A 27,171-nucleotide genomic window follows, 5' to 3' on the forward strand; every position below is an offset into this window, starting at 1 on the left:
TCAGGGACTATGTGCAGCTCCAGGGATTGAACTAGGACAGCTAGGTACAAGGCAAGTACTGTACTTGATCACTTGACTTCCCGTTAATCGGCGATTTGCTCGAGCGGGCGCCAGTAACGTCTCCATTTGTGCCTGTCGCATGCTAGTGTAGCCCAATGGCATCTGTTCGCTCTAGGAACATGAAGAGCCTCAAACCAATCGTTCATGATCTTGATGAAGAAGTCTGACCATCTGGTAGGTGGGCGGCCACGCGGTCTTTTGACATCCCGTGGGATCCAGTCAGTAACAGCTCTAGTCCAGAGGTCGTCTTTAAATCTCATTATGTGACCAGCCCATCCGATTTTTGACACCTTGGCAAATGAGACAGCGTCCCTGATTCTTGATCATCAATGGATGTCGGAACTCCGGATTCTTGGATTCTTTCTCTCATTTGAGTGAAACGTGATATTCCAAGCATAGCTCTTTCTATTCTTCTTTGGGAGACCCGAATAGCGTTCTCATCCTGTTTGCAGTACTGTACAGTCCCTTCAATCTTTCCAGCCCCAAAACCTCCATTTCTTACCCGTCTTGGCTATTCAACCCTGTCTTGGATTTGGTGAGCTGGTACCCGCCTCCTGCCTCCCACAGCCACACACACACACACACCACACCACACTACACCACACCACACACACTCATTCAATACTTATTTGCTTGCTGAGATGAATTTTCATTCTTTGCAACCCAAAGTGTGCAAAACAAAAAATTGTCCAATACTATGTATGATCATAATAAGTGTGGGAACAACAATTTGATAGCCGTCAGTTTTGGCTCTGTCTCATCTGACATATAGAAACCTGGACCAGAGAGGAAAACCGATCACCCCCAGTCATACAGCATGTCTGCCGTGCCAAGTCATTTCTTTAAGGCCCATTCTTCCTGCATGTGTGTGGCTCTGAGTTCAAGCCCTGGCACTGAAGGAAAAAGAAAGAAAAGGACCATTCTCTGACTCCAGCTCCCTGATTTGCAAGCGCCTTTGGGTGACTGGCTTTATTCTTCTCTGCCTCAATTTCCCCATTCCATCCCTGTAGGCAGGCAATTTCTGGCAGAAGAGAGGGGAACCAGCTGTGGACTGCTTTGAGTTCTGGGTCCTACAGAAGGCTGTTATTATTTAATTACTGCAAATGGTAATTATAAGGAAAGGTAATTGTCTGCCCTTTCATTATGGCACTTTTGCCCTTTTCCTTGGGCAGCCCCGGGCCAGCCATAAAGGAGCACAGATTGCAGGGAGCCACGAGGGAGAGCACAGAAAATAGTGCCTACTCTCAGCTTCATCTCAGAAGAGTCTTTGTGGGTGATAAGGCCCTTCCAGACCGACCAACTCCTTAGATTCTAGAGGAAGAGGAGAATTAATGATACCCAAATCCTGATATAAAGATGATTGTTCTCATTTTAGAAATGGGAATCCAGACTTGAACAACTATGTGTGTGATCTCAAAGCACTCGTGCTTCCCACTGAATTTCAGCTCCCCCACATACTTTCAGCCTATTTCATTGGGCAGTTGGGGCCTGGAGCCGCATTCTGCCTTGCTCCAGCTTGGGGGAGAATTTACTAGAGTTGGGACCACAGTCCATGTGTCCTTCCTAACCAAGTTGGTGCTCTGATTTTCCCCTGGCTTTGTCCTGCCTCCTGTGCTTTCTTCTGCCACTTTCCTGCATCCCACACCCCAGGTCACTATAGATACTGGACACAAAAGATGACTGAGACATATTTCAACCATCTGGATATGCAAAAACTCAGCTACATGGCAGAACTGGGAGCTCCTGCAGTTGCCCCCTGTGACTTGTAGTCATTGTCAACTATAAACACTGTGAATCAAACACGACCTTTTTCCAGTTTAGAACCCAGATTCCTGGTCCTTGGAGATTTAAAAGAAAATCAGCTGAGATAGTCTACCTTTCATCATGTAGAAATTCAATGATGTCCCCAAGATTTCTTCAAGTTCCAGTGAGTTGCAAAGTCCTGGTCCCTTCAAATTGTGACTTCCCCACACCTTTATGACTAACTTGCTTCTGCTCATCTTACCTTGCTGCTCAATCAAACTAAGTAGGGTCCACCTTGCCTTCATTATGTAGCTGGTTTTATCTTCTTGTTGTTGTTGTTCTTTTTTTTTTCTGCACCCATGGTGTTCAGGGTTTACTCCTGGCTTTGTTCTCAGAGATAACTCCTGGAAGGATTCAGGGAACCATATGGGGTACTGGAATCAAACCTGGGTTAACCCATGCAAGGTAAGTGCCCTATCCACTATTGCAGCTGTTTTAATTAAAGACTTATGGCAGAAATGGGGCCCAAATAGCAGTGCAACTGGCAGAGAATTGAAAAATAGTTTTCTCTGATTCTACATAATCCCATCGCCTCTCTTTCACTTGCCCTCTCTCTCCTCACACTCCCCTTGTTCACATACCAGGCCAACGCTCACAAATTTCCCTTCTAATATTCAACCCCCATCATTTTTTTCATCAATAAATAAACAAAACAAGAACCTGACTTACAGCTTGATGTTCAATGGTAGGACTAGAAAACTGGGTGCAGAATAACAACGGGATGAAGTGTGCAAAAAAGAAGTTTGTAGTGCTCGGAGAGTATCCTAGGATCACCTGTATCCCAGCCCCCCAAACCTAGGATGTGATTGTGAGTCATGATCTGATGGGGTGCTGGAGCGATAGCACAGTGGTAGGGCGTTTGCCTTACAAGCGGCCAACATGGCTGACCCGAGTTCGATTCCTCCACCCCTCTCGGAGAGCCCGGCAAGCTACCGAGCTTGCATGGCAGAGCCTGGCAAGCTCCCCGTGACGTATTCGATATGCCAAACACAGTAACAACAAGTCTCATGATGGAGATGTTACTGGGCCCGCTCGAGCAAATCGATGAACAACGGGAGGACCGTGACCGTGACCGTGATCTGATGGGGTGAGTAGGAATTCACTAGGTAAAGGTGGAACATGGTGGGGTATGAACAGGTGGGAAGCACAGACCAACACGGAGGGACTGCAAAAGCAGAATGCAAAGCAATTCAGCTGAACTCCCCTCAACTCACACGAAGTCTGGGTGGCCAGCGCACAGAGGCTGAGCTGGTTGAGCTGGGGATGGATAGCATGGGCAGGGAGCAGGCCATTGAGAGACTAGGGGGCACATCTTTTTATAAAACTTTATTTTATTTTTTCTCTTTTTAAAGTTTATTTTTAAAAAAATTTTTTTTAATTTAGTCACTGTGAAATGATAAAGTGATTTGCCATTGGGTTTCAGGCAATGTCTCAACACCAATCCTTTCACCAGTGTGCTCTGTCCTCCACCAATTCTCCCCATCATGCCTCGGCCTCCCTGCCTTTATGAGACACACTTTAAAAAAAATAAATTTTTGCATTGTGGTTTACAGCACCATCGCTGACAGAGTTTCCTACGTAACATTTCACCACCGTTCAGCACCACCTCCTGCTCCCTATTGACCACTTCCTACCACCACAGTCACTGCCCCACCCTCTCCTCTTCCCCAGGGGACCATCATTTTTATCCTGGAGGACAAGTTAGGTTTCCATTTCCAGCTCAGCTCGTGGACATTCTGAGAATATCCATAAATATCTCTAATATTTCTGCTTCAGGGCCCAGAGAGATAGTACGGCGGCAGGTAGGGCATTTGACTTGATTGCCACTGACCTGGGTTCGATCCCTGGCATTGCATAGAGTCCCCCAGCTCTATCAGGAATGATCCCTGAGCCCAGAGTCAGGATTATGCTCTGAGCACAGCCAGATGTGGCCCCCCCAAAAAACAAACCCAAAAAATCGCTGTTTTGGGTTGGAGTGATATTGCAGTGGGTAGGGTGCTTGCCTTGCACACAGCTGACCTGGGATCATTTGATCCCTAGGATCTCATATGAACTTCAAAGTGCCGCCAGGAGTGATCCCTGAGCATGGAGCCAGATATAAGCCCTGACCGCCACAGACTGTGGCCCAAAACCAAATAAGCAAACAATAAAATAAAAATTGCTATTTCACCAAGAGCCAAATGCTCTGTTTACTCAGTGGAGCAGGTAGAGGTTTTTACTGGCCTCCCTGCCCCCCACCCACCCAGGAAAGGGGCAAGGCGAGAGCAGAAACATGTAGTTTCCCACTGAGAGTTCTGTCACCACCCACGAAGGCACAGCAGCCAGTGTGGGGCAGAAGTGCCACCTTTTTCTGCATGCCAACTGGGAAGGGACACAGGAGAAGGCATCACAATCCTGGGGATCCAGGGAGTGGGAGCTGGTGTTCTTAGGGAGGAATTTTGTTTTTTTGTTTGTTTGTTTGTTTTGCTTTTTGGGTCACACCCGGCATCCCACTCCTGGCTCATGAACTCGGGAATTACTCCTGGCGGTGCTCAGGGGATCATATGGGATGCTGGGAATGGAAACAGGGTAGACTGCGTGCAAGACAAACGCCCTACCTGCTGTGCTATCGCTCCAGTCCCCTCCCAGGGAGGAATTTTCAGGAGAGGAAAAGTTGGGATGGGTCTGAGAAGTCTGTAGTCACATGGCCCTGGCCTCCAGCCTGCAGGACTTCACAAAACCCTTGCTTCAAGCAGTAGGTCTTATCATGCTCCGTTTGCACAAGAGAAAACTGAGGTCAGCGAAAGGTACTTGCCAAGAATCCGCATCCTTGTCAAAGCCAAGGCTCAAGCCTGACTCAATGCAACCTTATCTCCAAACTCTAAATCCCACAACCTTCTTGAGGAAGACAAAACGGGCAGAGGCAAAGAGAGTAATAACTAGAGAACTCACCTACGTATTCATTCATTCATTCATTCATTCACTCATTCACTCCACTAAGGCCACAGACCTCCCCATAGACACACAGTGCCCCCCCCCCCCCTCCTGGAGAAGAGCTCTGGACCAGGGATCCCAGAGATGGAGGCCTGGCCCAAGACTTTCCTGCTCCGGGTTTCATGAAAGAGATGTGGGATCCCGTGCCTCCCAGTCTTCCTCCTGGGGCTCCTGGGAATGTCTGGTTAGAAAGTTCCTAGTAGGTCTTTGAGGCTGATTTCACATTCTAAAGGAAATCCACTCCAGCTGGAGGGCCGAGGAGCAAGCGGTAGCTGGTGCGGCGGGCAAGGAGGGGCAGATGAAATCCTTGCCTCCTGCTCCCTGCCGGGGACACACACAGCCTGCTGTTCTCACCCTTGCCTCGAAGGCCCCACATCCCAGAGTTCCTGTGTCCCAGCTGGTCACCACCTTCCGCCTCTCTCTGTTGCTCCATCTTCAGCATCACCATCTCCCAGCTGGAAGACTTTGAAAGTCTCCCTGCTTGTCCATTTTGCCCCGTTCCTAGCCATGATTTTGCCAGCAGCTGTGTGGACCTTTTGAAAAGAAACCTGATCACTTTAATTATCTGATTTAGCACCTGCTTTGCCATCACTTCCTATTGCTCTCACGCTAAAGTCCTAAATCCTCGCTGGGTCCCACCTGGGACACCTGGCCCTAAGTGCTATTTTATACACCCATCTCCCATTCTGCTTCCACTCCATTGTCCCTTCTGGCCCTTCCATGTGGCAGGAGCCTCCTGGCCTTGGACATACTACACACTCCTCTCTCCACTGTAAGTCCCTTCTCTCTTCTCTCATCCTCACCCCTCGCTAGGGTTCAGCTTTATGGGTCTCTTCTGGGAAGTTCTTGACTGTCTCCTATCCATTCTCCTGACACCTCGACCTCTCCTTTGTAGGTCTTACAAGACTAATTAAATAATGATTTGGGCAATTATTCGTTAAATGGTGTTGAATGACAGATGTAGGAAAGCTTGCTGCTGTCCACTTCTCTAGTCCTCCAGAGAGGCCCAGTGTTCCCCAGCCTCCTTTGTGCCAGGCAGGACCATCTGATTCATCATGGACAAAAGACAGTGGTCAGTGGTGTCCCTGCCTGGCTCAGGCTGTGTGAGTCCTGCTCTCGTCTGTTCTCTTTTGTTTTGTCTTGTTTGGGGATCATGCCCAGCAATGCTCAGGGATTATTCCTGGTAGTGCTCGAATATCTATATGGGATGCTGGGGGTTGAACCCGAGCTTGCCGCTCTCAAGGCAAAAAATAGAACACCTGCTGTACTATCGCTCCAAACCCAGGAGGACAGGTTTTAGTGGTTGCAGCTTCAAGACATCAAGGCATCCCCCAGTTCAGAACTATGAATGTCAAGAGCAGGGGACTCACAATGGGCATGTGGTCCTGGCGAGAACCATGCCACTGGAATGTCTCTTATGAAGGCTTTTGGCGACAACATGATCTAGTCTATACTAGTGAACGCTCCTGTTTACTGCCTCTCCCAAGACTGGAATCTGACATGTAACACAAATTGGGTGCTTTATAAATTTTTTGTTGAATAAGTGAATGAGTGAAAAACAAAACAATAGAACACATCGCCCAGGGCCCTTCAAAAAGTTTTTCTACGGATACACTCAAAAGTAACAGCTATAATCAGAGGCCTAATTGTGAAAGTTACTGGAAAGGGAGGGGCGGAGGACTGCTTGGAGGAGGTGAGGAGTGGAGAGGATGACAGCTAGCTCTTTGTGCACATGCCACACGTGGTCCAGACCTTACACATGTACATTGTCAGCAGTGTGGCTGAAGAATGACCATGCACTGGGCATGCAGAGGAGAAAGCCTCTTCCTGTGCTAGGGACTTGGAAATGGCTTCCTAGGGGAGGTGATGTTTGAGCAGAGCCATGGTAGGCGTTTGTGGAGATCAGAGTGGGGAGGAAGGACCAAGACACACAGGCAGAAGGATGAGCATGAGCAGAGGCTGGGGGCCACGGAGGTACACAGTGTGTTCAGAGAAAGGGCAACAGACAGTGTGGCTGGATTTTAAGAGAGATGGATGAGGGGGTACCAGTGACAAAGACGGGAATTGAGTCTATGTATCTGGCTTGGTGCACCTCAGCCCACACTGACTCCACTTAGACCCTATTAACATAGAAGTTATGGAAGACCTTGCGGGGAATGTCTAAGCCAAGACCAGAGGAAAGAGTTTCAGGGGCCAGGAAAGGAGGAATGAAAGGACATGGGAACATGCTGTAGATCAGGGCACTGCATGCCAAGATCTCATAAGGAGAAGGCTGGGCCCGGGCAGCAGTGTGCTGTGGTTGGAGCACAGCCCTTTAGGTGGTTAGACAGGAGGCGGGTGAGGCAGAGAGGGGTCAGGCCTGTCACCCTCCCCTGAAATCCCTGACCAGGGCACAGCTCGGCAGCAACCAAAGCCGGACTCAATCTTCCACCTCCCCATTCACAGTGCCTTTGCATGGCCGGGAATGACAGTGACAACAGTAATAATACAACGATGGGGCTGGAGCAATAGCACAGCGGGTAGGGCGTTTGCCTTGCATGCAGTCGACCCGGGTTCGATTCCCAGCATCCCATATGGTCCCCTGAGCACCACCAGGAGTAATTCCTGAGTTTAGAGCCAGGAGTAAGCCCTGTGCATTGCCAGGTGTGACCCAAAAAGAAAAAAAAATAATAATACAACGACATTTGTTGACCCTTCCAAGGAGGTAACAAACATGAGTTCTTTGAACAACAATGACATCAACCATGATAGTTTGGTTTTTTGTTTGTTGTTTTGTTTTGTTTAGAATTTAGTTTTTTTGGTACTGGTAGACTATTTTCCAGAAAAGTTGTAAATTACAGAAAAATTGAAAAGTTATTACAGAACTCCCCTATGCCCCCCACCTCGTTTCTCTCTCTTACTTTAGTACTGTAAGTAAAATAAATTTACTTGTTGCAATTACTGAAGGACACTTTTATGATGAAATATATTATTTTATTCCCTTTGACTTTTTGTTGTCCCTGAACTTGTCCCTGTGCTTGCCTGTGGTGTAAGTAGATCCCACATTTTGCTGTGGGGCTGGGCAGAATCCCAAGTGACAGAACTGCCAGGATTGTGCAAAGCACACAGGTAGGCAGTGCTGGGATTGAACCTGCAGCCCCAAGCTTGCAGGACAGAGCTTTGCCATGGCGGCCTCAGATACATGATCGTTAACTGGAGTCTTCAGCTTCATAAGGCTGCCTTAGGGTTTACAGGAATCCATATTATATTTACCTACTGTACTTCTTTAGGCTCCTTGGGGGCTGTTGGTTTCCCAGACGGCCCTTGTTTCTGGTCACCTTGAAAGCTCTGAGGGGTTGGTTTTTTGAGACCCCACTGACAGGGTTGGCTCAGTGTTTTTCTCATGAGGGCTCTAAGTCACAGAAAGCCCATAATAGAATGCCCTTGGGGGCTGGAGTGATGGCACAGTGGGTAGAGCGTTTGCCTTTCACGTGGCCTACCCGGTTTCAATTCCCAACATCCTATACGGTCCCCTGAGCACCGCTAGGAGTAATTCCTGAGTGCATGAGCCTGGAGTAAGCCCTGTGCATGGCCGGGTGTGACCTAAAAAGCAAAAAAAAAAAAAAAAAAAAAAGTAGAATGCCCTTTCCAACACACAATATCAAGCATGCCTACTAGCAACATGATCTGTGACTATGGGCCCCTTGGTCTCCAGAAAGTCCACTTCTGCCCCCCCCCCTTTCAGAGCCTGCACTATGAAGGAAGGCCCCACCTCCTTGCCCAGATGCATACATTATTTTGGGTTTTACAGCAAGGAGAGATTTTCCTCAACTCTCTAGTTTATTCCATTGTACTTCTTAGCAACTGGGACGATGCTTTTGTCACCCCCATTTTCCTGGAAATTGGAAAGTCTTCCAGTCTTCCCCATCCAGCTCATCCTCCAGTTCTCTCCCTGCCCGCAAAGAAGAAGGGCTTCCGCCTTCTCCCCTAGTGCTTTACAGCCCCACGCCCAGACTGCGCTCTGCTCCCACCGGCACCCTGCTGGGGGCTTGGCGCTTGGGAACAAGCCACCCCAAAGTGTTGGCAGCGCTGACCCTCTGCGCTAGACCAGAAGAAGCTCCATGAGGGCAGGGCCTTTGTCCAGCTGGCTGCTCCAGTGGTCGCAGCGGCGAGCAGGGCAGCGGGTCCCCGGTCCCTGTTGCCCGCATGATTAGAGGGTCCCCTGTCCCTGTTGGCTGCAGTGGGTACTGCTTCCCTGGGGGACCCCACACTCTGGCAGGAGATGGGGGGGGGCTTCCTGCGGGCAGGGCCAGCGTGGACTGCCACCGCCTACAGGTTGCGGGGCAGGAGTGACACAGGAATTCCGAGCCAGGAGGACTGGTGGCCCACCCGGGGTGGGTCGCAGTGAAGTTTGGAAGCGGACACAGCCCGGAGGCCGAATCCGGAGGCCGTTCGTGACTGATTGGCTGGGGAGGGCGAGGCGGGAGGAGGAGTCACCCACGGAGGGCTCCGAGGTGTGGAGCCGGAGGACCGCGGGTGCCACCTCGGACCCACCGCGCTGACAGCGTCTGGCGGCCGCACCCTTTGGGGGCGCGGGCCTCGGGCCAGGGCCTAGCGCGAGAGGGGGTGGCCTGGCCTGTCCAAACTTCTGCTCCGCCCCCCTGCCCTGGTCTTAAACAACAAAAAAAATTAAATAAAAGGAAAAGAAAAAAAGAGAACACCACCCCCCACCCTCGTCGGCCGGGACTGTGACCGAGGGCCGGCGGTCAGGTGTAGGGGCCCCTCCCGGCCCGCGGGGGCAGCGGCGGCGCCGGGACAGCCGGCCGCCAGGCCCCGGTGGGCAGCGCGCGGTCCCCGCGGAGGGGGCGGCCGGGCGGCCCGGCCCGGCCCGGCCTGGGCGGGACAATGGCCTCGGCCTCCGGGGCCCCGGGAGCCCCCGCGCCGGGGAAGGGGCTGGCCTAGGGCCGCCGAGTTCCTTTGTGGCTCTGCCTCCGGCGCGGCGCGGCGCGGCGCGGGCGGGGGGCGCCGCGCAACTTTGCAGGCGGCGGCGGCGGCGGCGGCGGCGGCGGCAGCGGCGGCGGCGGCGAGACGAGGCCCCGGGGCCCGAGCGGGGCCCCCAGCGCGCGGCCCGCCCCCGCCCCCCGCGCGGCCCCCTCCCCGCGCGCGCCGCCGCCGCCGCCGCCGCCGCCGCCGCCCGCGCCCGCCGCTGCCCACTCGCCGGAGCCCCCGGGGCCGGACGGGGCTGCGCAGCCGGAGAGGCGGGGGCCCGACGCGGCCCCCCCCGGAGCCGGGCGCACGGGGGGCCGCGCGGCGCTGCAGACCCACCTCCCGCCGCCGCCGCCTCGGCGCTGGCGGAACCCAGAAGTGAACAGCGGGCGACCCGGAAGGTTTGCGCGCCGCTCGGCTGCCCGCCGGAGCCGGAGCCCCAGCCCGGCCCTGCTCGGGCCGCCGGGCGCGGGGCTGCGGCCGCGTCCCGGAGTCGCCGCCACCTCCAGCCAGCCAGGTCCGTGCGGGCCCGGGGCGCGCGGGGAGAGTGGGCCCGGCGGCGGCGGGAAAGTTGCCGCGAGTTGCGGGCGGGGGCCGGGCCGGCGCGGGCGCTGACAGCCCGGCCGGGGCGCGCCGAGGGGCCGGGGCCGCCCGCGCGCCGGGCCCGGGCCGAGCGGCCGCCGCGCCCGCCCGCCCGCCTGCCCGCCGGGGAAGCGGCTCGGCGGCGTGCCTGGGTCTGGGCGCCCGGTGTGTGTGTGCGTGCGTGTGTGCGAGTGTGTGTGTGTGCGTGTGCGTCTGTGTGTGTGTGTGTGAGTGTGTGTGTTTTCTTAAGCCGGGCTATTCAAACCTGCTGCAATTCTCCGGTAAACAATGATTCATGGGGCTTAATGCAAATAAACGGATGGCGAACGGCGCGGTTCGCGCACTTTGCAGCCGGCCGGGTGGAGCGGCCAGTGCCGGATTTCTCCCTTTTTTTGCAGATCTGCAGAATATGGCGTCCCTGTCCTGTTTTAAAAATAAGCCAGGCTGCCATTTTTGTTTTTCTTTTGTCTGAAAATTTTAATAAAACTGTCTGAGAATGTGGGAGAGGCGGCTGGAAGCAGAGGGGGCACCCGAAGGGTTGGCTTTTTTTCCTTTTCTTTGGCGAGAGCCGCAAGCCTTTCGGGAGGTGAGACACAATGCAATTGCACTTTAAAAAAAAAAAAAAGGAAGCCGCTGGGCGATGGAAGGGGGGGGGGCGGCTGGGAATTTAAAGTTAACTCCGAAAGTTTGCTTTCTTTTCTTTTTTTCTTTCTTTTTTCCTTTTAAAGCCCTCTCTCTCTTCCCCCTCCCCCCCTTTTTTTTTGGAAGGCGGTGAAATGCCGCGAAAAGATCCTGGGTCCCATTTCTGCCCCCGCAGCAGCCCAGTCCCCCTTGGAAGGTTTTGGGGGAAAAGTTAACGGCTGGTTTCCTCCGAGCTGGGAAGCGGGTGTGGAGGGCCCGGTAGGAGGGTTTGGGGAGACCAGGAAGGTCTAATGGAAGAGGCGCTATAAAATGGCATTGTAAAGAAACAGGGAGAGCGGGCTGGCCAGGAGGGCTGCGTGGACCCAGTGTCCCCAGCTTCAACCTCCGCCTGGAGGAAATAATCCCCAGCTCCTGACTTGCCATCCGCAGTGTAGACCCTCCTGACTGTGACCTGTGAGGGGTGGGCCTGTCTCCTTCTTGGGTGGCCTGGGGGCTCCTGTTGTGGGCGGGAATCCTGTTCTGGGAGCTGCCCTGGCTGTGGAGAGTCCCCGGCTTGGGGTTCAGGCTCCGGTGCGGTGTTGGTAGTCCCACGGGGTCCCTTCTCTCTCTTGGGGGCCCTCTTGGCCCAGGTGGTGGCATCTGATGGTGGCTGCCCCTGGCCTCCCCCTCCCTGGGCTTTGCACAGTGCTCTGCAACAGCCCCAGTGGCTACACAGAGGGAGGGGCAGGAGAGTTTGGCTTGTGGGTGGGGAGGTGGCCAGAGCCTCTCTCCTGGGCAGCCCAGGAAGCCAAGGCTCCTGCGGTGGAGCCGTTTGCACGCGGGTGAAGTTCCCCAGATGTCTGGTGGACAGTCAAGCCTCTGCCTTTGCGGGCAGTGGCAGTGAGGAGTGTTCGAGCCAGGCCTCCAAGAGCTGGCCCCGGTGCCCAGTGCCGTCGAAGGCGCGCGGGTCCTTTGGGCCTGGCCTTTGCTCTCCCGGAGTCTGTCCTTTGAGCACCCTGTGTCGAGCTTGCTCCTGACTCCCAGTCTCCCGGAAGGCAACCGCCCCTCTAGATCTGGTTCTGCCACAGCATGGGGTGTGCCCCCGGAGGGCAGAGGCAGCGCTTGGAGGCGGGGTTTTAGGGGTCAGGGCTCAGCACTTGGCTGCCTTGGCCAGAGGGTACCAGTCTAGGCATTTTCCAGACAGAGCAACCATGGTGCAGAGGGGAGGTGAGTGCCCAAAGTCACACTGCAGCTAGGAGAGCAGAGGCCGGGCAGCAGCGGGCAGGCCCCCTTGTGCGGGGTACCCTGACTCTTGCACGCGCCACTTTGGACAGCCCAGCAGTGAACGAGGACAGCACGCCCCCTGGCCCTCCCCACCTGGCCCCCTTCAGAGCGAGCTTCTGTCTGGACACTGTAGTCAGGGCCTTTGTACATCCGGCCGGTTCCCCCAGAAACTCACTCGGGTGAAGTTGTCTAGGCGTTAATATTTCATCCCATTTTTTAACATTTTATTTGGTGGGGGGAGCCCTTCCTAGGACAGTGTTTGAGGGACCAAGCAGTGCTGGGGATGAAACCTGGGTGTCTGGCATGCAAAAGCTGCCTCCCAGCTCCTTCTGTTCTCGCCCTGAGCTCTGTTCTCAGTGTCGGAAAGGGAAGCTTGGAAAGGTTGATTGGGTTGGGGGATAGTGATCCTTAGGCTGTCCAGTGCCCAGTGCTGGGCAGGCGAGCCCTGCTGGTGATGGACTGGGTGCTTCCCTGTCTTCCGGTGTTTTGTCTCTCCAATTCTCTTGCTGGCCCAGGGACTGTGTGAAAGTCACTAGAGAGATTAGAAAGTCATTAGAGAGATTCTCTCCGAATGAATGGCCAAGCTGGAAAGACCCCATGAGGCCCTCTGAACCCAGAGAGGTTGGATGCCGCTGCCCACTGGGATTCCAGCTTGGGCCTAGACACTCCTGTCTCCCTTCGCTTGAGAGAAACTCTGGTGTGCGCGTGCGGACCCCTCTACCCAATCTGGGCTCCACCTGGGAGTGGCAGGGACACCCAGCTAGTATTTGTCAGAGACATGGAAGGGGTTTGTCCTTGGGGAATGGAGGCCGGAAGGCCCCAAGTAGAAGACTGAAACTGATGTTGGTGAAATGTGGACCGGGTCTGCTGCCAGTCTGGACCCTGCCCTTCCACGGGGGGCCTGCTTCCCTGCAGAGTGCCTCCCTCTCCACTTCCCTTTCTCTCCTTTTTTCCTCTGCCAGCTTTCGATTCATTCATTCATTGGTTTGCTAGGGCCCATCCTTATTCTTTCATTGTATGTTCATTAGTTGATCGGTTACAGATCAGATCTCTTCTTCCTTTCATCTTCTGTGCATGCACGCCTCTATCCATTTATCCATCCATCCAATCCCTGGCTCAGGTTGGACAGCCACGCGAGCTGCAAGTGCCTTCGCGCCAGGCTCCAAGGCCAATAGGGAAGAAGGAGTGAGAGAGACTGTAGGTGAGGGCAGCACTAGCTATGGCAGTGATCCTGGGCGCTAACCTAGATCCTCAGGAAGTGCTCGCCAAGAAAAGAGAAAAGGTGGCTTCAAAATGCCAATGGCGCCACCGGGGATGCAGCTCTGTGGTGGAACACTCGCCTTGCACCTGGGTTCCAACCCTGGCAGCACAGAAATGCAAACAGAAAAAAAAATAAAACAAGAATCAAGCCAGACTGTCCCAATGGTGGCTCTGGCTCGTGGGACCGAGTGCCGTTCGTGAGTCGGGTTTTAGGTTTGCACGGTGTGGTTCGTGGCTTGTGTGATTTGGGGAGCCTCCCTCCCGTCTCTCAGCCTTATTTGTGGAGCTGTAAGCCGGGACCTTGCTGGCTGGCTGGGAGCGTTGACCAGAGTGTCTGTGATGTGTGCCCCCCCCCCCCACGTCCGGGCTTGGGGGAGCAAGGGCGGCTACGGAACTCCTTGCTGTTTTCAGAACGAGCCTGGAGCTCTGGGGACTCAGAAGGCTCTGCTGTGCCTTGTTGCTCCCTTACTGAAATGAATGTTCTCTACGCATTTAGAACAAAACCCCAAAGTTTGTGGGCCTGCATTCCCTTTGCCTGCCCACCCCTCCGCCTCGGCCCCTGCCTCCTGGTCCTACCTACCCACCTTCCTGGAAACCGCAGCGTCCGTGGGCAGAGCAGGATGGTGTACTTGCCCTCGGCGTCTGTGTGGTGGCCACTGGTGTCGTGGCTTCATGCCGCGTCCCCTCCTCAGCGAACTTCCTGGTGTTTCAGTCACAGCAGCCCCTTTGATTTATGTTCGCAGTTTTTTTTTGTGTGTGTTTTTAAAAATTTGTTTGTTTTTCTGTTTCGTATTGTCTTGGGGCCACCCCCGGCAGTGCTCAGCGGTTACTCTTGCCTCTATACTCAGGAATCACTCCTGGCGTTGCTGAGGATTGAACCCGGGGAGGCTGTATACAAGGCAAGCGCCTTCCCTGCTGCTCCAGCCCCACGTTCGTGGCTCTTACTGGTATCTACACGCAGTCATTTGTTTGCACATCTCACTGTCTGTGCTGGTGATCCTGTGCAAATCCCACATGGGCGGCGAGTGTGCAGGTAGCCCCGGCCCAGGGGCTGCTGAGGGTCAGCCAGGTGTGGGCAGTGCCTGAGATGGTGGGTGGCAGGAGCTGAGCCGGCCTCTTGTCTCCTGGGAGCTTCAGGGCTGTTGTGCGAAAACCACGAGACAATGGAATGGTAGGAGTCAGGGTCCCTTTCCCACCCGAGGACCTTTGACACCTGGAGTCTTAGCACGACCCCCACCTGGGACTGGAGTCTCCGTGGGGACTCGCGCTGCCCTCTGATTTAGAGGCACAGGGTGCCTTCCTGTGCCAGGTCAAGCTTCAGAGCCTTTTCTAAGTCTTCGACTGTTTACTTCTCATTGCCCATTACCCCATGTGCAGATGGGGAAACCGAGGCACAAAGCGATTAAAAGCACTTGTGATGGTTATGGAACTCTAGGGCTTTAGGGGACCCAGGCCTGGAACTCTGGGACCTCTCATGAGCCTCCCACGTCATGAAGGGGGAGCAGCCTCGCTGGACCCCTGAGCAGAGCTGGATCCCCCATCCCATATTCTGGGTCAAAGGGCCTTGGATCTCTGCTGCCTGAAGGGGAGTGCCCTGCCCCCCACAGCCCCCCATCAGACAGGTGTCATTGCTAGAGAGATGGAAGTGGACACTTAGGAAGTGTCCGGTGCTGCGCCTCTCCTGTGAATAGCCTGGTGGGGTGTGTGCTTTCATGACTCCAGTGGCCTCTTTCTCCCCACTGGCTCACGAGCTCCCTGGGGACAGGCAGCCTTGGCATGGAATGAATGAGAGGATGAGTGAAGCACATCCTCCCCAAGTGCCTCTGCGCTGTGTAACTGGGTGCTGGGCCCAGGATTTGAGATGGGTCTTGGGTGCTCAGAATATGACATGGGTTTGGCCTGCTGGGGGGACGCAGATAGGTAACCACAACCCCAGGAGAGTCATATCCAATATCGTTTGCATCTGCAAGTCTTGGGATCTGAAGCAACATGCTTCTGGGAGAGGGGGCCATCTGGCCCGAAACTCCAGGGAACCAGTGATGGAAGTGCCATAAACGGGAGGCCACAGCTTAAGATGAGTGGGCTAAGCTGCAGAGCGGGGGAACCACTGGAAGGAACCGTGGTGGGCAGAGGGCTGAGGACCACAAGATTGGGAGGCTCCATGGTGGACAGAAGGCTGAGAAGCGCTGCCTACCTCATCTCTGCCCCCTGGGACCGGAGAGGAGGAGCTGATTGAACAGCATGCAGGACCCTGCCAGACGCCTTACCCCAGGGCTTTCTGCCCCTCAGGTGCCACCGACCACCACAGGATTTGCCTCCAGACCCTCCTTGGGTCTTGTTACCTCACAATGCAGGTAACATTCCTGGAGGCACAGGCCTGTGGAGTGGTGAGGAGAGGCCAGATGAGGGTCTGGTGTTGCCCCTGGCACTCTGGTTGGACTCAAGGAAGTGAGTGTGGTTGACATGGGTTGGGGGCTTCTTGGACCAAAGCATGGGCAGGCAGCCTTGGAGGGGGAAGGATGGGACAACCCCAGGCTCTTCCTCACAGGGTGTCCTTAGGGGACGGGCAGGGTGCTCCTACACTCTGGGCCCTTCTCTGAGAATTGAGCAAAGGCAGTAGGTTCCTGGAAGGGGCAGTGCAGGGGTTGAGGGGTTCTAAGGAGGGAACATCCGATTGGGCTGAACAGCCCCTTGCCTCATCCCCACATACTCACACATCCCCATACACAGCCCTACCGTGAGCACCTTCCACTCTACCCCACCCTCGGTGGACTGCTGCCATAAGGACACCACCAGAAATGACCCAGACTGGGTTTGTAGAAGCTCAGCAGGCCATCTGCTGGTGTGTGGTCTCACACGACTCATACTGCATGCAGGTGTGTGGTTTCATACCTGGGTGCACTTCCCCCAACTCACACATACACAGGCGGGTATGTGTGCTTGCATGTGCGCACGCGCGCGCGCACACACACACACACACACACACACATGCTGGAACATGCATACAATTGGGGCTCCCCAGTGGGGCCGGGCTGAGAAAAACTGGCCGAGTCCCTGTCGTACCGGGGACCCGAAGTCCTGCCTGAAATGCAGCCCTGACGGCCTGACCCAGATTCCCGCGCCCTGGGAGCTGCTGCCTTTCTCTGAGAACCCTCCTGCTTCATGCTCGGCATGCACGACAGTGTGACCCAGCAGCGTGTGGAGGGGAGTGGGGCTGCCGGAGGAGGTGTGCCAGGATGGGCCAGGTGAGGGCGATCTGGCAGAGAGATTGGCCTGGGCAGAGGACTGCGTGGGGAGCGTTGGGAGCACGGAGAAGGCAGTCCCAGATGCGGGTGAGGGTGGCAGGGCCCTGGCCTGGGAGCCGCTTGTCTGCGGCCCTTTGCTCTCACTCTGCCCCGTGTGACCCTCCCTTGGCCGCCCAGCCCCAGGCAGAACCCCACACGCCGCCTGCCCCAGTGGTTCTTAGCCCAGGACTCCAAGGACTGCCTTGAGCGTTTCTGGGGTAGAACAGTCATCCCTTCTGAGCTAGTCCCAGACTCGGTTCCCCTGTGCAGCCCCCTGAGTCCCAAAAGACACCCCAGTCAGTCTCTGGCCAGTGGCATTTCCAGGTGGGGCTTTGGGGTATTCCTTGATGCTGTAGGAAGCCTCAAAACCAAACCCTCAGCAGCAGCTGGCCCCCGTGGGGGTACAGCGCTTGGCCTGTAGACTTGACTCCAAACCCTGAGCTGCTACCTCCTTGTCCCTCCATGGCCCAGGAGCCCAGACCGCGTGGTACTGAAGTTTCCGTGGTTCTGCAGAGAAAAGATGAAGGCCCAGAGGCCAGGGGCTTGCCAGAGCTGCCACAGCCCACCCCGGTAGGCGGCCCGGCTGCCCTCCCTCCGTAGCCCGCCCCTCGGCCTGTACCCGCACCCGGAAGGCAGAGAGGACGAGGACCTGGGGGGGGGCAGGGCTTATGGGACGGTGATGAGGGGCCTCTGGGGGACGCGGTGGGTGGGGAAGCCTCTCGGCCCGGCTGCGTGCTGTGCAGTAGGTCAGCTCTGCGCACGCTCTCGGCTTGCCCTGAATCCGTGTTCCAGTTTGAAGTGTCCCCAGCATCTTCCTGACCGGGTCGTCAGGAGGCCGAGTGAGCAATGCTTGTGAAGTATAGAAAACAGTGTCCAGCCGGGAGATGGGCTCCATGCTGCCATTATACCCATTTCACGCTGGCGAGGGCATGGGAGCCGGCGCCCCGGGCATTGGCATTGGAGGAGGGCTTGTGTTTCCTCGGCCCCCAGAAGGGCCACTGCTCTGTGTGTGGGAGCGGGGGGGGGGCGGGGGAGGTCAGGGTGTGGGGTGGGGGGACGGGAGGCACCCCAGCCTTTCCCATGGCCCCCTCCACTGTGCAGGCAGTGTGCGCCAGCCCCGCAGGGCTGCGGAAACCCAGCCTAATTGGATCCAGGGCCCTCGGGAGCCTGGCTGCTCACAGGAAGTTCCCAGGAGCCAGTTTCCAAGCCTGGCCTGGGTCTTGGGGGTGGGGGGGGATGTGCAGTGGCTGGGGCTTAAGGCCCTGGCGGCAGGGAGTGGGCCACATGGAGGACAGCAGGGTCGTGGGAAGCAAACTTGGAGCACACGGGGGTCCCAGGGAGGCAGGGAAAGGGGAGACCCAAGCCCCTTCCTAGACTGACTCCTGCCTGTGGCTCCCCGCCTCTCCCTGGCCCCGTGATGACCTCATGGCCTGTCCTTTGGGAACGTCGTTGCCTCTATTCAGGGATCACCCAGGCCCTGTTTGTGTGTCGGAGGGGTGGGGCGGGGATGGGATGGGGGTGTTGCCAGGAATCAGACCCAGGCCCTCATGCATGCCAGGCTGGCACGCTGTCACCAGGCCACTCCCTGTCCGCCCTCTGGACATGGCCTTTCATCTCTCCACCCTCTACTGCCAGCTCAGCCCCTTGCTCTCTGCCATGTAGGCGGGCAGGATGCTGGGTACTTCACTGCTTCCCTCAGGGGGAGGAGCTCAGCTTCCCCGAAACACCCCCCCAACCAGCCCAGCAGTACCCCCCAGCAGGCCTGGGGCTGCTCCCTGGGACAGGGACTGTCTCTCCTAAGAGCTGGCAGTGTCCCCGTCCTAGCACAGGTGAGCTGGCACTCTGCCTCTGCTGCCAGCCGCTCGCTCTCTCTCTCTCTCTCTCTCTCTCTCTCTTTCTCTCTCTCTCCCTCCCTCCCTCCCTCCCTCTCTCCCCCTGCCTGTGTATTCTGAGCCCTCTGCATTGGTTCTCTGGGAAGTTCTGAACTGGTAGGAGTGGGCTCAAGAGTACCTACGTGTGGCCCGCGCTGCCACAGCTGGAGTGGGAGTCAGAGATAGCACCTTGGGCATGGCTCCTGGGGTGGTCTGGCCCTTGATGGCGAGAGGACCAGAAAGTGACTTCTCTGGGACCAGGAGCTGTGGGGCTCACAGGGTGTGTGAGATCTTGCCCAGGAGCCAGATTTCCACCGAAGCAGGTCTGGCTGGACAGGCCAGCAGGCAGCGCAGGGCACAGATCACTGGGGGCCCAAGAAGCTGCAGGAGCTCAGGGGAGACAGTTCCCCAGGACAGGGGGAGTGGATGGGAACTCCCACAGGATTCCTGCTGTGTGTTCCCATCAGGAGGGAATATTTTTTATATGTATCTATAATACATAAGGAGTATCTTTATTCCTTAGCACTGAGGGTTGGCTCAGTCGTAAAGGATATGCTTTGCTTGTGCTAGGCTCTGGGTTTGATCCCTAGCAGTGCCCCCCACCACGCCAATTCATTCTTTCTTTCTTTCTTTCTTTCTTTCTTTCTTTCTTTTCTTTTCTTTCTTTCTTCCTTTCTTCCTTTCTTCCTTTCTTTCATCCTTTCTTTTCCTTCCTTCCTTCCTTCCTTCCTTCCTCTTTCTTTTTGGCTTTTTTTTTTTTTGGTCACACCTGGCAATGCACAGGGGCTACTCATGCACTCAGGAATTACTCCTGGTGGTGCTTGGGGGACCATATGGGTTGCTGGGAATCGAACCGGGGTTGGCCATGTGCAAGGCAAATGCCCTACCTGCTATTCTATTGCTCCAGCCCCCGCTTCTTTTTAAAAAAAAACATGGAACTACCCTGAAGAAAAGTTGGAGACTTGGGGAATTAAACCTAGCCTGACCCCCTTTCCGCCCTCACTCAAGCCTGAGATCACTACTATTAGCCACTGGTGCTTCTTTCCACTCTTGGCCCAGTGCCCGCCCAGATGTCACTGCTCTGACTGCACGAGGCTTTCTAAGACCTCCCCCTGAAAGCTGCACGTCGGGTATGTTCTGAGTGGCCACAAGGTGGTCGCCGTCCCCTTCCTGGTGTGACTGTGAAGCAGGCAGCGGTGGACCCCAGAGTCTCTCGGGCTTCAGGTCATTCATGGACTGCTTAACCTGAGCCGAGTCTCCTGTGAACTCTTCAAGCCTACAAACTGTAGCCCCCGCCAGCATCATTTACAGAGCCATCCCCCCGCTCAGTGCTTTAAGCTTTGGCTGTTCCAGGTTCTACTGTTGTCAAAGGACTGTAGCAAACAGCTTTGCACACAAAATTCTGTGCATCAGAGTCCCCACCCCCATCCTTTTTTTTTTTTTTTTGGTTATTTTTCTAGGGATGGAAGACAAAAAAAGAGACCAAAAGGGCACAAAAATCATAAATTTTTAGAACTTGTGACACACCTTTGCCCGATTGTTTTCAGAAACGATAGTTCAAGTTCGTACCTCTGTCTTCGTGGGGGTGCTGGTCTTGCCCCACCTTGCCAGCACTGGGTACCAGCATCTTCCAGCATCTTCTTAACTGGTGAAGCTTATTTAATTGTCAGTGCCAGGGAAACAATATTTTATGTGTGTTTCTAGCTGCTCATATCTTTCTGGCCTGCTAGTTTTTATAGAACATACACCCTCTCTTCGTAGATTGACTAGGAAGGTAGGACTAGGGGGGTGCTATGTAGAAATAATTCAGAAGAGGGAAAGTAGACATCTGTTTAAGCCTTGACACGTTCATTCCTTCCACTGCGGGTATTCACTTACTCAAAACTCTGAGAGTGTTAAGAGATAGTACCGAAGGTAAAGCTCTTGCCTTGCGGGCAGCCGACACCAGATCAATCCCTGGGACCAACATGCTCCCCTGAGCTCCGCCAGGGGTCACTCCTGAGCACAGAACCAGGTATAACCCCTGAGCCTTCCCAGGTGTGTCTCAAAACCCCTTCTCCTCTCAAAATATTATGTGCTGGTCCTAAGGTAAACTAGTCAGGTCTCATTCAATCCCAGCAGAGCACTCATCCGCCAGCACTGGCACACAAGCCGACAGAAGGTAGTGACGTGTATGCTCTGATCACTGAAATGCAGGGCCTGGAGAGAGCAGCGATGGGGAGCACCCCGTTCAGCTTCCGGGTAGAGGTGGACAGTTCAGGAAGGTTTCAGGACACACGTGTGTATTGCCAAGCCCATGTACGTGGTGCCTGAGTCCATGGTGCATCTTCCTATTTATTTATTTTTGGTTTGGAGCCACACCTGACAGTACTCAGGGTATACTCTTGGCCCTGCACTCAGGGATCACTCCTGGCAGGCTCGGGGAACCATATGGGGTGCTGGGGATGAACTCGGGTCAGCTGCATGTAAGGCAGGTGCCCTAGCCCTGTACTATTGCTCTGAGCTCTAGCCCCACGTCTCCTAATGTGTCTGGGGCTCCCTCCACTCTGGAGAAGCCCTTTCTTAAGTCTCTGTCTCTGGCTCTCTCTCTGTCTCTGTCTCTCTCTCTTTCTCTTCCTCCCCCTCCACCGCCCAATAAAACCTTTTTTTTTTAAAGGGAGCTATCAGGAGGAAGCGGCCCATAAACGGGGTTTGTGGGATGGGATTGGCCAGTGCAGCCTCAGTCTAACTGAAGGTGAGGGAATCTGGCCTAGCAGAGTGTAAAGTGGGAACAAGCAGAGACGCCAGAGAGGTCAGCATGGGCCAGACATGTGAGACCCCAGGACCATAAGCTTTGTCCAGAGGGAAGTGGGGTGCTGTGGAAGGTGCCGAGGGGGGGGAGTGTTGGGATCTGATGGGTCCACAGCGACTGCAGTGAGAGAACCTAACGAGGGTGTGGGAGCTGGGGGCACTCTGGCCGCGGCTGAGGGAGGCCTGGACCAGTAGTGCTGACCCTGTTTCCCACCCTGCAGAACCCTAAGTCCCTGTGCTGGCTGAGGCCTGCTCCTGGGCACCCTGGTCCTCCATGCCCTGAGTGTGGGGAGCTGGCATCCAGGACCAGCTCCGTGCCCCTCCCCCATCAGCTGCCCCTGCCCCCTGCCCTTTGCACCCGGCCCTCCATCTGCCCCCTCCCCTGCTCCTAACCACTTCCTTTCGTTCTTGTTCTAAAGAATAAATTTATTGTTTTCTTTATAAAAGCAACTGAAGGACATTCTGGAGAATCTGGAAATCAGGGAAACAAAGACAGAAAGCCAGACCCAGCTCCAGGCTCCCCCCGGGCCGCCTCTGGGCGTGGCTCCGGCTGCCTGCTTTTCTGACGCAGGTTTTTATTTTTGCCTCCTTGTAATCATAGCGTTCGGACAGTTCTGGGTCTCGCTCTCTTTCCCTTTTGCTTTGTTGGGAGCCAGTTCCTCCGTGGCCTTGGGGTCTGGGCAAATCTCATTTTTAAGAACTGTCTCTGGGACAGGCTGCGAAGAGGGGTGTGCGTCCCCCCCCTTCCACGCCGCCCCCTGCTCCCCGCCCTGCCGTGGACAAGGCTGCCTATGCTCGCCTCTCTGTGCGTCTCTCCAGGCCCGGAACTCCCCAGACAGCCGGCCCCTGGTCTGCCCCTTCCTCTGTGGCCACTGCCCTCTGCCTCTCAGAGGAGCTCTCGGGCTGCCTTTGAGGCCACTCAGGGGGGTGGACAGACCTGCCCTCAACTCCAGACTCTGCTCTTGACCTTAGCAAGTGACTTAATCTCTCTGGACCTCTGCTTCTGCGTCTGTCCAGTGGGTCTACTGTAACAGCAAGAGAGTGCTTGTAAAATGCCCTGACGCTGCTCCTGGCCCTTCCTCAGTACTCAAGGAAAGACAGTGGCTTTCAGAGCCCACCTTGGAGAGCTGCTGGGATGGTACGGGTGAGGAACGCTAACTCTGCCTGGGAAGAGCTCACCGTCTGCCGGGGACACCCCCCGGGGAAGCCGATCACTGCACCATGGTGGGACTGGACCAGCTCGGGGGAGCGTCCAGACACTATCCCTGGTTAGCTGTGTGACTTTGGGCAAGTGGACCAACCTCTGTGGGCTAAGCTCTCCTGTAAAATGCACATCCCATGGGGGAAGACTCAGTGATATGGTGCCGGTGATGAATCTGGCACGTAGTGGGGGTTGAAATTGATAGTGGCTGCAATTGTATTATTATTATTGTTATTGTTATTGTTATTCCCATATACAAGGTGCTGTTGGGAACACAGAGGAAGTGACTGACTGGGGGTTCAGGGAAAGCTCCGTAGAAGAGGGAACACTTGAGCTGGGTCTTGAAGGATGAGTAGAAGTTCACCAAGTGGGAAAGGACACTCTAGGTAAGCCTGGGCTCCAGGGTGACGCTGTCATTGAGGGGTCTGTTCTTTGGGGGACGGAGGCCTCGTGTCCACCCTAGCCTCCCCGAGTGCCCTCTGCTGCCTCCCTCTGGGTCTGCCCCGGGGCCCCACTGCTTGCCCTCCCATCCTGGTGTCCATCTGGTGCCTGTGGGTTCCCGCTCACGGGGATGGCTGGGTCCCTAAGTGCCCGGTTTGGGGCCACATGTCTGTGTCTGTCTCATGTGTCAAGTCTGGTGCTGTCTGCATGTCCCCGTGGTCGTGCTTGTCTGCGTCTGTGCCTAGAGGCTCCGGGCCCTTTCCTAGGAGCCAGCTGTTGGACGCCCCTGCTGCTCCCCGGTCCCTGGGCTCTGGGAAGGGATCCTGCGGCCGGAGCAGCTGCCAGAGCCTCAGGCCCCATCTGCCCTCCTGGCCAGAGGGGTCTGTCTCCACCACAGATTCTGTCCCCTCCCCCTCGGCTTCCAGGGCGCAGGAGCATACCAGTCCAACCCTATCCCCATCTCCTACCCTCCTGCTCCGGGCAGTTGCCTGACACCTCCTCCCCAGCACCCACCCTTCCCTTCCTAGCTTCTCCCCTCTGGGCCTCAGCTCAGGCTGCTGGACTGGCTTCCCCCCATTCTCGAAGCATCCATGCCTCCCCAGGGACCCTCAGCTACACCTCCCTAGGGGCCCCTCTCCCAAGTCTCCCCAAGACCCCTTACCTACACCTCCCCAGGAACCTCACCCATGCCTCCCCAGGGACCCCTCACCCACACCTCCCCAGGGACCCCCCCCATGCCTCCCCAGGATCCTCACCCACACCTCCTGGGGGTCACCCAGGCCTCCTGGGAGACCCCCCACAGTGTGCTTTCTTTCCATCTCTCTCATGCCCAAGGCTCTGGGCTGCTTGTCCCTTACCTCAGGTACAGGAGGGTCTCACCTGCCCATGACCATCCAGCAGGAGAGCTGGAGCCAAGCTGTGACCCGCTGTCCTGGGTCCAGCAGGGGGGGTGGGGGCCGTGATGCACGGGGCACAGTGGCGATCCCCAGATGCTGGCTGGTGGCAGACCTAAGCCGGGAGGACAGAGGGGACGTGCCGTGAATTGGGGACTTCTGGGGTGCTCTGTCACAGGTGGGCTGCCCAGGGGAGGTGCCTGTCTTGGGAAGACAGGCCTGGTCTCAGCCTATGGACTCTGAGCAGGTCACACATGGCTGCTGGAGGGCCGAGACGGGGGCCGGGGTGCAGCTGGGTGGACTCTGGGGCCTTGCAGATGGCTGATATTGACCTTGCTCAAGTGGACCCCCCAGGGACCAGGGCAGGGCAGGGAGGAAGCTCCTGGTATTGACCACCCCGGGGGGCCTCCATGGGAAGATGAGGCATCTGGTGGGGCCACAAACCTTGGGGCACGAGGAGAGACTGGACAGGGCCTGTCACTTGGCCACTGGGGGCTTCTGGGGGCACCAAATAGAGCTCAGAGGCAGGTGCTCTTTCCCACGGCCACTGGCTCTCCGGCTCCATGGCCTCCTTAGCCGAGGGTCCAGCACTGGCCTTTAATGTGGCGCAGAGGCTAGATCCAGAATGGCTGAGGGGTGCTGACAGGCCTCAGGCTGCTGCCTTTAAGGGCGTGCATTCATCCCCGTCCTGCCTACCTGCCTGGCTGCCGTCAGCCGGTGTCCCCGGGCTCTGGTCTGGGCCTGAGGACTGACTAGCTTGCCCTCTCCACCCTCCCACGCCCCTGCCTCGCCACCCCCTCTGTCCTCAGGCTCCTCCCTCTCCCCTTCCTCCCTCAGGGTCAGTGCTCCTTCAACAGCATCCTGATACCCACACCACGCACCCTGCCTGCCGCCACTTCCTCACTCTCCAGCCTGCTCCCAGGGGGCTGCTCACCCTCCCACTCCTGGGAAGGCCCTGTGAACCCCTGCGAACCTCCTTTCCGCACACCTCCTCTCACCTTGTCCCCTGTGTCTTGGGGGTGTCCGGTTTGCACAGGTTTCTTGGGGCTCATGTGAGACACTCCCAGTGCACCCCGGCAGTGTGTCTGACACACAGTAGGACACAGCAGATGTCTCCCCTCCACACACACACACACACAGACACACGCATCCCAGACTTCCCTGCCTCGGAAACACAGAGGGCATACATCAGCCCCCTCACCCACCAAAGCGTGACATGACTTAGACGAGCCAGAGAGAAGGGCCAGGAGATGGCAGGGCGGGAGGGCACTCGCCTGGATGTGGGAGCCCTGGGTTCCATCCCCAGCCCTGGGGAAATAAAGCAAAGATGGGCTAGAGCAGAGTGGTTAGCAGAGGCCCCTGGGACGGTATCAAGGGAACCAGGGCAGAACCAGAGTGAGGGCACTGTCCCAGCACTGAGAACCCCAGGGACACCACTGCGCCCTAGCGCCCTAGCCGGGGGTGGGGTGGGGGTGGGGGGCTTGGAGAAGCCTGAACTCAGCACTGAGCTGGAGCAGAGGACAGCTCGCCCCAGAGCGTCTGAGGATTGGCCGGAGCTGGGAGAGGCAGGGAAACTGAGGCTCAGAGAGCCAAGCCCCACCCCCTCATGCTCCCTCCCCCCATTGCAGCACAGTTTTCCTTCCTGTCTCACCCACGTGACCCCGTCCTTACCTTCCTTCTGGTGAGCACAGCAGTGGGGGCAGGAGGGTCAGTGCTGCGTGGGGGTGTCTTTTAAACGATTCCAATGATCATTCCATCACACGTCCCTTCTGTCATGGAGTCCATGCTGTCAATCACCTTTGGGGCTGGTGCAGGAATACCGAGATGAACGAGACAGGTGTAGCCAGATCCCAGGCTGCTCCGAGGAGCGCCTCAGCTTCCCTGCTCGGCCCCAAGTCTGGAGACCTCTCCTCTGGCCTTAGAACTAGCTCCCCTCCCACTCCACCCCCCGTCCCTAGTAGACATCAGCAGGCTGGGGGCAGATCCCAAGGCTACTGGGTGAGCAGGTGCCCATAAGTGGCCAGGCCATCTTAAGTCAGGGCAGGGCACTCATAGCCTCATTCTGTACAAGGGACTGAGGAGCTGGACCCTCAAGTCAGACAGATTCAAGTGGGCATCTCCCCTTGCGTTCTGTGTGACCCTGACTAAAGCACTCCACCTCTCTGAACCTCAGACTTTTAGTAGCCTTGTGCCTGGCGGAGGGCAAGACTCACTGCTAATTTTGTATTAGGGTTTTTCCAAAAAGAGAGAAGTCCCAGCAGGAAGTGCTGCTGGTATGGGGTTTGAGGGTAGGAGTGTCTGTGGACAGAAGCAGGCTGGTTAGGAGAGGGCTGCGTGGCCACAGCTTGGGATACTCTGACACCCAGTCCGCCCCTAGCGTGGGCATGAGAGGTGGGGACTCTGTGTGAAGGAACCAGTCCATTTGCACATGGATATTTGTTCAGCCAAGGACTGAGGTTTGCTAAACAGACTCCCAATGGCGCCTATCTCATTACAGCCTCTATCCCAGCACCCGGCTCGGGTCTTCCCCAAGCTCTCCACATAAATAGGGTGAGACGACCCTCCTGTGCATGCCTGTTTATCCGTAGAGATGATTCACATATAAATTGTCCTAAGAAGTGGAGATGAGGTTATATTGATTTGAGGGTCTGCCCTGAGACCCTCTGCCTGTAAGTTAAGTGGGGGCTTCTCAGATCTGGAGGGTCAGAGCAAGAGGCTGAAGGTACCTAATTTTAGCCTTGCCCGCCAGCACGTGCGATTTTGATTCAGCAACAGTACCGGCCAAGTGGCTGTTTGGTAATTTCCCTGAGAGAGAGACGACAGAGACTTGGGAGGGAACGAGGTTCCATATCGCAGTATGGCAGAGCAGGGTATATGTCACTTCTTGACTTACTCCAGTGTCTCAGGAAGCCTGGAACTAGCAGGAAGACCAAACGAAATTGCTCTGAATGCCCAGCCTTCACCCGGTCCTGATTGAAAAGCCCTTCTACTCACTCAGGCCTGCCATCGAATGTGCCAGAAGTGAGGGCTCTGGAGAAACTGATGCACAGGACAACTTGAGCCCCCAGCTGCTCCAGGCTCTGCCTGGCCCACCCTGTCCAGACCCTACCCCCCTCTCTAACACATGTCCTTGTCGGTAACAC

At 56.1% G+C, this 27,171-nt stretch overlaps 1 protein-coding gene across 3 annotated transcripts in view; it reads left to right on the top strand.

The window, feature by feature from the left end:
• The first annotated feature begins 10,027 nt into the window (after positions 1 to 10,027).
• ZNF362 (zinc finger protein 362) overlaps positions 10,028 to 27,171 on the top strand; it is a 36,644-nt gene continuing 19,500 nt past the window's right edge. Inside the window, exons 1-3 of one of the 3 annotated variants that reach the window (XM_056123157.1) lie at positions 10,028 to 10,318; positions 21,364 to 21,437; positions 22,955 to 23,080. In XM_056123157.1, coding sequence (XP_055979132.1) covers positions 23,043 to 23,080 — 38 coding nt within the window. In that variant the 5' untranslated portion in view covers positions 10,028 to 10,318; positions 21,364 to 21,437; positions 22,955 to 23,042. Of the gene's footprint in view, positions 10,319 to 21,363; positions 21,438 to 22,952; positions 23,081 to 27,171 lie in introns of all 3 variants that reach the window. The other 2 variants (XM_056123158.1, XM_056123159.1) reach the window with 2 other exon arrangements.

Source organism: Sorex fumeus, unplaced genomic scaffold (genome assembly GCF_029834395.1).
Source record: "Sorex fumeus unplaced genomic scaffold, SorFum_2.1 ptg000047l, whole genome shotgun sequence".
NCBI classification, from domain to species: domain Eukaryota; kingdom Metazoa; phylum Chordata; class Mammalia; order Eulipotyphla; family Soricidae; genus Sorex; species Sorex fumeus.